The sequence below is a fragment of the Miniopterus schreibersii genome (genome assembly GCF_964146895.1).
Source record: "Miniopterus schreibersii genome assembly, chromosome: 2".
Taxonomy (NCBI): domain Eukaryota; kingdom Metazoa; phylum Chordata; class Mammalia; order Chiroptera; family Miniopteridae; genus Miniopterus; species Miniopterus schreibersii.
Window position 1 is genome coordinate 95,807,271 of NC_138102.1, and position 12,534 is coordinate 95,819,804.

The window sequence follows — 12,534 nt, forward strand, 5'->3', positions numbered from 1 at the left end:
GAATGAAACCCGTGAATACGATAGAGCTTGGAAGCCGCGAATTCTCACTCGGTTAAGAGAAGCATGTAGTCAGCCGGGTACCTGCTTCCCTCTCTCCTGCAAGGATTGAGAGCCTTGGCTAGAGAGAAGGAACGGCTTTCCTGCTGGGGTGTCAGCGGCATGCGGTGCCTCCGGACGACGCCTTCCGCAGGGTCTGCGGGAGTGCGCTCTCGCGGTCAAGGAATGGAGGTCGGGACGCCAGAGGCACGTTCTAGGGGCCAGGGGCGAAGGGGCGCGTCCCGGGATTCGGCTCTCAGACGGCTTCCCCCCGTAGAGAGCAGCGTGGACCGGGGCACGGAGGATACGGCAGGGGTCTGCGCGGTGCCGGGGACTCGGAGTCACTGACAGGGAACGGCGGCTCTGTGGGGAACAGCGCCCGAGAACCCGAGACCAGCACAGCGCAGGCGCGGCCATCGCTACCCATCCAACAGCGGGCTCCAGGTACTCCCCCCTGCTCCCCAATCTCATTCTGGACCCTGTCCGATCACCCCATTGGTCCTCCGCCAGATGCCAGGCTTCCACCCTGTCACCGCTCCGCCTCGCCGCCTCCGTCGCCGTCCTGGGAGCGTGGGGGCGGGGCGTGCGCCGATTGGTCGGCAGCACCGCCGCTCCCAGAATGCACTGGATGGCGCGTCATTGAAGAGAGACCATGATGGCGGCGGCACTTGGGCCCTCAGAAGTGATCGCCCAGCTGGAGAACGCGGCTAAAGTTCTGATGGTGAGCGCGCTGCCCCGCCCTAGCCTCCGCGCCCACTAGGCCCCGCCGCGCCCACCGGACCGCTTGGGAGCCCACGAGGGAGGCGGCGGCGCGGCGTAGCACAGGTCTCTCATGCTGCTGTCCTGCTATCGGACCCCGGTCCTGGGGCTGCCTATCCCGGGGATGTGCGGTTGAGGGACAAGGGCTTCGCGGGCCGCGGGGTGCCCCACAATGCGCGCAGCAAGGGTACGGAGCCGGGCGCGGAGCCAGAGGGAGGCAGGGAATCCCTGCCCGGCCCGGCGCTGTTAGCACCCCTGCGCCCTCCTGCCTTGGGCTCCCAAGTGCATCCCCCAGATTGCAGACGCTCGGGGCCACCGCAGCGCCAGCACGTGGAAGGGCGGCAGCGGCAGGGAGGGGACTCCTTGGGACCAAGGTCATTGGGGCCAAACTTTACCCAATACTCCCCGTGGGTCGCGTGTCCGCTTCATTCCGACACTACACGTTCAAGAGTTCGATGAGTAGATTATTCACCCAGAGTTTTGGAAGATTCTTCGCAGGGAGAAGTCAGGATAAGCAATATTCCTTTACTTAGTAAACTGTATTTGCTGGCTCAGTTTTGTTTTTCATTTATTTAAAAATTTTTCTTATTGATTTTAGAGAGTGGGTGAGAGAGATAGAGGGAGTAAGTGAGAGACAGACACAAACATCGATTTGTTGTTCCACTTATGGATTGGTTGATTCTTGTATGTGGCCTTACCGGGATCCAACCCACAACCTTGGTGCATCCCACGCTCTGACTGACTGAGCTACCCGGCCAGGGCTCAGTTTTGATTTTTAAATGATGACTTCCGTGTTTGTAGATTTTTTTTGGTGGGGGGATTTAGAAGCCCTTTTGATTCTTTGACTTGATCCAGCCTTCCTAAGAATTGAATGCAGTCAGGTTTGTTATCCTTTTGGACTTTATTTTATTGATTTTAGAGAGAGAGAAGAGAAACATGATTTGTTGTTCCACCCACTTATACATTCATTGATTGATTCTTGTTTGTGCCCTGACCCCGGATGGAACCTGCAACATTGGCATATCTGGGTATCTGGATGTATCTGGGTATCTGGATGATGCTTTAACCAACTGATGTACCTGGCCAGGGCTGGACTTTTTTTTTCTTTTCCTTTTGGTCCAGTGTTTGGGTTATGTGTTGGAACATCACATTTAAAACCATTTGAACTAATTTTAGCACAGCTTGTAGTTTCATTTACCAAGATTTGTTTTTGCATATAACACTGGATAGGTCATGAAATTGAGAAATTTAATAAAAAAGGATTTACTAGCTTCCTCCTAAGCAAAGTTAAATGAATCATTTTGTCACAAAACTGAGTAGATAATGTTTAAAGATTCTTGCTAGGAGGTCCATAAAAAAACTGCCCAGTCTCCCTCTTAAATACAAGGTTCTTAAGATCCCTGACATGGAGAATTTACTGAAATACTGGTTAGTTTTCTAGGAGCCCCATTTTCATTTGCTCCGGAAGTTGTATGTGACCCCCAAACCACTGCTTGCTTTCATTGATAAGAGAAAATAAGTGTTCTTCATCATTGCCTGAATATTTGGATTTGTGCTTGCCTGTGCTTTCCCTCTTGCCTAGCGAAGCTAGTTCTATCACCTGTGAGGGGTATCTTAGGAGAATAGTCATAAGTGATGTTTATTGATGCATACTACATACCAGATATTGTGCTTGATGTTTTACATACTTAGTACTCCTTGCAATAGCTTTACAAGGTTGAAAGAGTTTTCATGGCCTGGATTACATAATTACTGAGCCACTGAATTAGGTCCACAACTCAGACCTGCCTGGCTCTAAAGCTTGATTTCTTTCTACTCTACCCCACCACCTCATATATATGTCTAATAGAAGCCGTTTACATACTTTAAATCTTTCCAGAGAAGAGTATGGAAAAAAATGCTATTGAAAATAGGAAATTCTGTTTTAGAAATTTCTACTTACTATTCAAAAGTGTGTACTAAAAATGTGTAAGAGTAGCATTTACTGCATTATTTCTCAGTATGATAGCTGTATTTCAATTTATTAATAATAGCTCACATTTATTAAGTGTTTACTATGTGTGAGGCACTATGCCAAGCACTTTGCATGTATTGCCTCAGTAATTTTATGAATTATTTTCATTTTCATTTTATAAACTAAGGCATTCAAACATGTAGATGCTAAGTAATTGACTTAAATTTTCAAGGGAAATGGTAGAGTGGGGACTCCAATTCAGGTCTGTCTGTTACCAGTCTGTGGTTCTAAACTTAGAGGGTAGTGGGACTAGAAAGCAGGAAAATTAATTCATTTGAGGGTAGCTAAGATTGTTAAATCTCCTTCACTTTTTAAGCATTAGAATATTCAAAAAGAGAATGGGTGATTTTTTTGTTTATCCACCACTGGGTCAGGTGGATATCTATCTGAGGAAACCTTGTTTACAGATATTTGTTATATATTTTAGCTCTTAATATATTTTGGGATTCCAAGTAAGTAGTGATGTCTTTCACAGTATTTTTGCTTAATTTTTCTTTTTGTTATATTTCATGAAAATCAGAAGAGTTTTAATGTTTAGAATAATCCCAAGACATCTTTTCATCCAAAGGTCTTAGGGAGTCCATGATGGATATCAGGAGAAAATTATAAGCTAATTTTTGGGTGCAAACATACATTTTTGGTAATAGTTTCTATAGCTTTTTATCAAATTCTCTCAGGAAATAGAGACCTCGAAATATAAGAACCTAGTCTAAGCATTCTCCCTTCCATTCTACAGATGGGGAAACTGAGGTTCAAAGAGGTAGAAGTGACTTGCCGAAGGTAGGTCACCAGAACAAATTAGTGTTAAGACTGATCCAGAACCAGAGCACCAGACTCCCATTTCAGAACCATGTTGCTTCTCAGAGTCCACATTATAATATCATAAATGTTACATTTTATCACTTGATGAGAAATTTCAAAATGTATTTTTGGATTTCGTAGTTGCTTGTGAACATCTAAGTTCATTCCTATTTAGATTATTGGATAAACTGCCAAATAAAGTAGTGTATTAGCCCTTTAGAATATTTATGATATTTATGGATTTTATAGGTCTCAACATGAGTGATTCCCCCCCAAAAAAGTAGTAACAGAATATTTTCTGTAGATGCTTATACATACTACCTAATCTGATTCAAGGCAGTGAGATTACTTGCTAGAAAATAAATTTGAAGGTGAACAAACTAGAACAAGGAAGGACTTTGTAAATTAATAACAGTATGCAAGTGAAATTATCTGTTGTGAAAATTGTGCAAATAGAACATTGTTTAAATCGAGCCTGAACATTTCTTTTCCACAGAGATTTCTGTTGTTGGCTTTTGCTTAAGATACCTAACCTACATTTTTGAGAGAATATTAAATACATAACCAGAGTAAGTAAAGTCCACCACTCTTCTGTGCTAACATTCTCATCAGTGAGAGTATCTCTGATTGTAAGAGTTTAGCAGGCTACATTTATAGACCTGAAAATTTGGTGGTGTAGATACATTTTATGTTAATTTAAAAATTATAACAGTAATACTGGAACATATTATTTTTAAGTATATCAACAAAACACAAATGTACAGAATAAAAAGTGAGCCTCCTCCTCTCCCTTTCTCCACTAGTTTCCCTAAGTAATCCACATGAAGTTTGAATATGCTTCGATATTTTCCTGTGCTTTTACAGTATATATTATGCAGTGTTTTTTTTAAATCCTCACCAGAGGAGGTTTTTTCCATTGTTTTTCAGAGAGAGTGGAAGTGGGGGTGAGGGTAGGGGGTGGAGGTGGGGAGACAGACAGACACATGGATTGGTTGCCTCCTGCATGTGCCCGAGCAGGACCAGGGATCAAGCCTGCTACTGAGGTACGTGCCTTGACTGAAATAGAAGTCGAGACCCTTCAGTCCGATTCTCTAACCACTGAGGCAGGCCGTCTAGGGCTACATTATATAGTGTTTGTTTTTTTTCTTTTTGCATAAATGATATACTATAAATATTATCCTTGATTTAAGAATAAAATATTAGAGCCTGGCCTGTGTGGCTCAGTTGGCCGAGCATCCTCTCATGCACCAAGAGGCCTCCAGTTAGATTTCCCGTTAGGGCACATGCCTGAGCTGCAGGCTTTATCCCCAGTGGCGGGCATGCAGGAGGCAGCTGAGCAATGTTAACCTCTCACATCAGTGTTTCTCTCCCTTCCTCCCTCTCCAAAAAATCAATAAAAACATTAAAAAAAAGAATAAAATCTTAGAGCTACCTTTCTAAAAAGTAAGAAATTCAAGCCCTGCAGAAAGGTGGATAGGGGATAGTAAAAGTTCCCTAAGTTCCTATTCCCTCTCTTCAGAGGTGGCTTCCTCTGGTATCTCTAGTGAAAATCTCTAAGCATATAAGAGCATCTATAAGTCATTTTTTAAAATGTATTTTTTTACATAAATGAGATTGTGTGATTCATATCCTTCTGTACTTTTCTTTGTTCACCTTATTGTGGATGAATTTTGAAGGAAGTTTGTTTTTATTGTCTGTTGGTGAATTGATAGAAAATGTAAGATGTGTTTTGATTTTAGAGACACCATAATGGAAAAGTTTAGTATTTTTTTAGTATTTATATTGCACCTGTTTGAACTACAAATCCAAAGAGTGCTTTACTTATTGTCTTGAATTTCCTTGGTTTTGTTCCCCTGGACTGTTAGGGATTGTCTTTTGATGATATAAGATAGTGTACAGCACATATGTTAGCTGAAACTTTATAGGAAAGTAATTGCATCTTTGTTTTAAAGCCAGAGTGAATTTTAATAGATCTAAATGCAACTTTAATGAAAGTGACTCGTGACTGGCTTTCATAGTTTTTATTGTAATAAAATGAAGTTAATGTTTTGAAAACATCTGAAAAGTTGTGCTGTACAAAAATTTGTATCATATTATTTGATTCTCATATTAATCCTGTGAAGTAAATAGGAGAAGAGATATTCTTAAACATTATAAATTAGAAAATCTGGGATTCAGAGGGGTTAATAATTAGCCTTTGGTTATATAGTAGGCTTGGTCCTGGAATTCAATATCTGGCCACTTGTTCATTCTAGAGCATTTCTTCAGTATATATATGGGAGGCACAATGCTATATTTGCTGAGGAGGCAGGAGAAAGACCTTGTTTTTAATGATGGCATAGTCTAATGGAGAGAAAGGCAAAACTGTTAGCGGTTGTTAGGTAATTTATAATTAGAAGTATATCCAGTGTTCTGTGAGAGTACAGTGGAAAGACATCTATCTCAAAATGAGGTGGGGACCTAGAAATGGCTTCTCGGAACAGGTGATTCTTTAGCTTAGTCATGAAGAGCAAATTGGAGTTTTCTAGTTGGGTATCCCAAGTATCCCAGCTAGAGGGATCTATTTGTATGAAGGTCTGGAAAAACCAAATGCAGTATGTTTGGGGAGTGTTTGAGCATTTACCTAGTAGAATTTCCTGAGTCCCTCTTTGAATAAGGTACAGTGCTTTTATTTTTTTTGTAATCAGTAATGCACATGTAAAATTAAGAGTTTTGATTATAGCATTTACTTTTCTTATTGGAAAGATGCGCTATTATTCAGTAAGCATTTTTTTATTTTTTTTATTTCAACCTTGTCTTTTAGTCTTTGCTGTGGCACTCACTAGATATTAGAAAACTGGCACTAACAATTTTTTTCTCAGACTAGTTAGTGGAAAATTTTTATTTAAAATTCATTTGAAGTTTATGTGTATTTTGCAGTTGTACTTGTCTCGGACTCAGCTAATTGAAACATAGCCAGTGATCCAGAGAAAAAATGTGAGAAGACCTTTGAAGTCATCCATGGATACCTAAAAGCAGTTGATAAAATTTAACAGCATTTTATGATTAAAAATTTAGTAAACTAGGAGTTGATAAAATATATATAATTAAAACAGTTCTTTGAAACCACTAGTAAATGGTATAATATTATTTTATTATTATTATTATTTTTATTGATTTTAGAGAGAGGGAGGGAGAGAAAGATATCAATTTGTTGTTCCACTTGTTTTATGCATTCATTGGTGGTTCCTTGTATGTGCCCTGACCAGAGGGAGATCAAACCCACAACCTTGGTGTATTGGGATGATGGTACCTAGCCTGGGCTAAATGGTGCTATCCTTAAGAGTAAATAGGAAGTCCTACTATAACTATTATTCAGCACCTCTGGAGGGCCTAGCTAATACGGTAAGATATTAAAAAGGAGTAAGTGCAAATATTGGAAAGAAAAGTAAAGAAGGTGATTATTTGCAGGTGATTTTTAGGAAACAAATTTGAAGGAAATTAACTAAAACACTTAGAATCAGTAGCTGTTTGGTAAGGTGGCTGGATATAGGACAAATAAACCAATTGCAGAATTTCCTTTATACCAACAGTGATTAGCTTAAAAATGGAAAAAAGACCTCAACATTAGGAATAAAAAAATTGTAGGGATAAATTATAGGGCACTATTTAATAAACACGCAACACTTTACTTTTTATGTAATCCTCACCCGGGGATATCTTTATTGATTTTTAGGGAGGGATAGAGGGAGAGAGAAATCTTGAACATGCTCTGACCAGGAGTCGAACCTGAAACCTTTTTTTTTTTCCTTCTTGGAGTGTTTATTTTATTTTTTATATATTTATTTTTAAATCCTCACCTGAGGATATTTTTTCCATTGCTTTTCAGAGAGAGTGAAAGGGAGAGAGAGAGAAAATTGATGTGAACAATTGGTTGCCTACCACACACCTCCTTGACTGGGGTAGGGAATTGAGCCTGCAACCAAGGTACGTGCCCTTGGCCGGAATTGAACCCGGACCCTTCAGTCTGTGGGCTGATGCTCTAACCACTGATCCAAACTAGCCAGGGCAAACCTGAAACCTTTTGGGTGGCTCCAACTAGCTGAGCCACCCAGTCAGGGTGAAATACACAATGTTTTTGTGAAGAAAACTGTACGATTTACTTGAAGACTTTAAAAGAAGGTCAGAATTAAATGAGATCTGCATTTTTCAGTCCAAAGAATTAATCTGGTTAAGGTTGCAATTCCTCATTAATTTATAGACTGAATGTAATGTCAATCAAAATTCCTCTTCCCTCTTCACCCTTTTTTGAGGTGGGAGAAAAACTTAACTAATTAATTACAAAATATATCTAGAAGAATAATTATATGAGAATAACAACATTTAAAAAAAAGAATGAAAAGTTTGAGGGATTTGATGTAACAGTTGTTGAAATGTATTTGAAAGCAGCAATAATTGAAACATTGTTGCCCTGTCATGGGAAGGGAATAATAGAAAGCTGGAACAGTGTAGTCTAGAACCAGAACTATGATTAAAATGGTATTTCAGATGTAAAGATGTGGAGAAGCAGAGAATGCTAGTGGAAGTATAAAGAGCTACAAGTTTTTGGTAGGAAGTACCAAAGCCTTAAAAATCTGTTATGCCTTCTGGCCCCATCCATTTCACTTTTAGCCACTTATTCAGCCTCTGGTATATATATGTTGCAATAGCAAATAACTGAAACAGCGTGAATGTCTAGTTGGAAGAAATTGGCTTAATACTGGTATTATACATAATGGAATTTTTGGAACTTTCCAGAAATGTGGATCTAATATGTAGTATTTTTTTTTTTTTTTAAATGGGAAGATCTGAATAGACACGGAAAGATGTTCAAAATAAGTAAGGAAAAATGTGCAGAACAGAACGTATCTTTGTTTTCTAAATAAAAAGAAATCTTTGGCCCTGGCCAGGTGGCTCAGTTGGTTGGAGCGTTATCCCATGCACTGAAAAGGTTGCCAGTTTGATTCTTGGTCAGGGCAAATACCTAGGTTGTGGGTTTGTATGGGAGGCAACCGATGGATGTTTTTCATATAGATGTTTTTCTCTCTCCCTTTCTCTCTCTCCACTCCCCCTCTCTAAAACCAATTAAAAAATATCCTCAGGTGAGAATTTAAAAAAATCTGCATAGATTTATATATGCATAGAAGCAGAATTGGAAGATATATACTAAACTTTTAAGAATAGGTATATAGGGAATGGGATTGGAAGTGGCAAGAGTCCTCAATTTCTAAGTTTAATAGAGATTGAATTTTTAATGATATAAAAAATTGAGTCACAAATAATAAAATTTTGATAAAATTGTTTTAAAAATCTGTGGTGACTTTCTTGAATGTTCTATAATTTTTATCTCAAAGATAACTAGAAGCTGTATTATGGTTGGGGCTGAGTAAAGACTAGATTTGTAGCCTGCCCAGTGTGGCTCAATGGTTGAATGTCAACCTATGAATCAGGAGGTAACAGTTTGATTCCTGGTCAGGGCATATGCCTGGTTTGTGCTTGATTCCCAGTAGGGGGTGTGCAGGAGGCAACCAATCAATGATTCTCTCTCATCATTGATGTTTCTGTTTCTCCCTTTCCCGTTTTCTCTCTGAAATCAATAAAAACATACTAAAAAAAAAAAAAACAACACTAGATTTGTAGCTTTGCGTTTATGTCAGGTTATCCCATTTCTGCAGATTGTTTCATCACTGCTATAAGCATAACCTTGCTAGCAAATAAAGGGAAAAAGGCTTTTGAGATAGAGCTGTTATAGAAACCATAAACTTTATTCTGGAGAAGAGATAAGGATTTACTCTTAGGCCAAGCTCTATTCATTTGTAATTGTGGGAAAAATTAGGCCCACTATAAAGTGGCAAAGAAGGAATATTCTAGAGTAGGGGCTTTCAAAGTTATCATGTGCACAATCAGTCTGGAGTGATTATTACAACTGCAAACTCCTATGTCTTAACTATAAATGTTCTGATTTACTGGGCCATGTCTCATTCTATCTCCTCATCTTAATTGTCTGTCTCAGTGGGCTCTGAACTCAACAGTTAGTTATTGGCTCTCCTGAGTCCAGCTGTAAGGTATTCCTGTCACTGTCTTTGTTTTCTAGCCAGGGTTGGCCACGTAATTTGTGGAGCCCTTGGTTCAAAAAGCAGGAAAAAAGTACCATTATAGGTTTTAAAATATAAAGCTTTTTTCCTTTAAAAATATTTTATTGTAAAACATAATAGGAGTAATAGTGCTGAGTAATAAACTTATAAATTGACAAAAGAATAATATTTGAGTATTATAACTTAATATAATACAAAAAATAACACCTGTGATATCTTGATTGGTCATAAAATATTTTTGGCTTACTTTTCTACAAATGTATTAGGTCATCAAAATTTTACTTTCAGCAAGTTCATTTCCAGTCAGTATAATCAAAAGTGATGTCAGTTGCTCTTTGCAATGCAAGATTGCAAATAATTTTTGATACTTTTTTTTTTTTTAATCCTCATTTAAGGATATTTTTTCCATTGTTTTTCAGAGAGAGTGGAAGGGAGGGATAGAAAGAAAAAAAAAATCAATGTGAGAAAGACCCCTTGATTGGTTGCCTCCCACATGCACCCAGTGGATCGAGCCTGCAACCGAGGTATGTGCCCTTGACTGGAATTGAACCTGAGACCCTTCAGTCTGCAGGCTGACTCTCTAACCACTTCGCCAAACTGGCTAGGGCAATTTTTGATAATTTTTTATTTTGAGTAGGGTTTTTCTGCTGATGCAGCTTTTCCTAGAGCTGTTATATTTTATAGGCTGAGACAACATTGGGATAAATTTTTGATTATTTACAAATATAAATTTTAGTACATTTAGAGCTGATGATTCTTGCAGAACATTTTTTTCTAAAAAGATTTAACTTCACATAAATCAATTTTTTATAATTTTGAATTTAATTTTAGATATAAATGTTTCCTCTGACAATTCTTACTAGTAGTGGTCATACAAGAAACCAAAAGTAGATTAATGATTCGTATATTGTTAGAAATGCCTGTTTACATCCTGCCATTGCATCTTCAGTTATAGGGAAAAAATAAGATTGTTTTCCTCATTAATAAATGGTTTGTTACTGACTGCTCTATATGAGGCTTTGGGTAAGTTTGTAGATTTCCAGCTTCTTAGAATCCTTTTGTCACCACCTTTTCTCTGTATCACCCACAGCAGCTCTGTTGATAGGAATTTCTGTGTTAAAAGTTTATATGTCTACATGGTAGCCAATAGCCATGTGTTGCTGTTGAATACTTGAAATGTGGTGAGTGCAGTGGAGGAGCTAAATTTTAAATTTTACCTAATTTAAATGGCCACACGTGGGGAGTGGCTACCATAGTGGGTAGCACAGGTCTGGAGTATGGTTGTGTGTCTTTTTGCATTCTTCTTCTGTTTTGCAAACTGATCCCAGATTTCACATAATCCTCATAGGTCCCATCATTACTTCTGCTTGTTGTATTTCCACTGTGAAAATGAATACTGATTCTTTCTAATTATTCCTGTTTCTTTTCTTGCTTTAGAATCACTCAAATATAATGCTTTTGATAAAGAGAAAATGGCCATATTCTTTGCTTTGTAATTATAAATAATTCCATTTTTAGATTTATAAATGCCAAATAGAATGATGAAGACAATGAATTTTTCATCATCATCTTCATATATATACCTACCTTTAACATTTGTCCATTTGTGAACTATACCAAGGAATTTTTTTACACAGATATCCTAAGAGAGTACACGATATTGTCACATCCTTTTATTTTTATTACTTTTAAAATTGATTTTAGAGAGAGAGGAAGGGAGTAGGGGAGAGAGAGAGAGAAACATCCATCAGTTGCCTCCCAGACACCTTGACCAGGGATTGAATCTGCAACCTGGGTATGTACCCTGACCAGGAATCGAACCTCTACCCTTTGGTACATGGGACAACGCTCCAACCAACTAAGCCACATCTGCCAGGGCTGTCACATACCCTTTTAGCAAAACAAGTTTGTTCAGGTTCTTGAACATTTGGTAATGAATATTTGGTAGTGAAGTAATTTTTGTGTAGTGACTACTGTTGCTTATTTATTTATTCATTTATTTTTAAAATTGATTAGAGAGAGAGAAACATTGATTTGTCCCATTTTTTTTTTTTTAATCCTCATTCAAGAATATTTCTTTCCCCATTGCTTTTTAGAGAGAATGGAAGGGGAGGGAGGAAGGAAGGTGGAGAGAGCAGGAAAAACATTGACGTGACAGAGACACCAATTGGTTGTCTTCCGCACACTCCCCGACTGGAATGGGGATCAAACCAAAGACCTGTTGGTGGGCAGGCCAAAGTTCTAACCACTGAACCACATCAGCTAGGGCTGTTCCACTTATTTATGCATTCATTGATTGATTCTTTTTTTTTTTTATAGTTATTTTTTTAAATTTTTATTTTTTTTAATTTTATTTTTGTTTAAAATATTACAGATGTCCCTTTTTCTCCCCAGTCATTGATTGATTCTAGTATATGCCCTGACCGGGAATCGAACCCAAAACATTGGTCTGTTAGGATGACACTCTAACCAACTGACCCTACCTGGCCAGGGCCTGGCCTCTCTCTCTCTTTTTCAATAGTTTACCCTTCTTCTGAAGATCCCATCTTTATGTGGAAGGATGTTCTGTTAGAGCTCTACCTTAAGAAGGCCCTGGCTATATCTCTTCTGTACATTGGACAGCTGTCACAATGCAAACTCAAGGTCACTTGGGGTTGATGCATCTTTAGGGTGCATGCATATGTGCTTGCTTTCATCTTTAAGTCCCTGTTTTTGCTTCCTTTTTAGCTTTTGAGGATTCCTTAATTTCTTTTTCTTTTTTTAAAAATATGTCGTTATTGATTTCAGAGAGAGGAAAGGAGAGGGAGAGAG

General features: G+C 38.6%; 1 protein-coding gene across 5 annotated transcripts in view; it reads left to right on the top strand.

The window, feature by feature from the left end:
* Window positions 1–659: 659 nt before the first annotated feature.
* Window positions 660–12,534, top strand: part of XPO4 (exportin 4) — a gene marked incomplete at its 5' end in the record, with an annotated part of 103,554 nt that continues 91,679 nt past the window's right edge. For 2 of the 5 annotated variants that reach the window (XM_081125519.1, XM_081125522.1), the window contains one exon: window positions 660–757. In XM_081125519.1, coding sequence (XP_080981645.1) covers window positions 689–757 — 69 coding nt within the window. Of the gene's footprint in view, window positions 758–3,545; window positions 3,590–10,179; window positions 10,248–12,534 lie in introns of those variants that run through there. The other 3 variants (XM_081125523.1, XM_081125520.1, XM_081125521.1) reach the window with 3 other exon arrangements.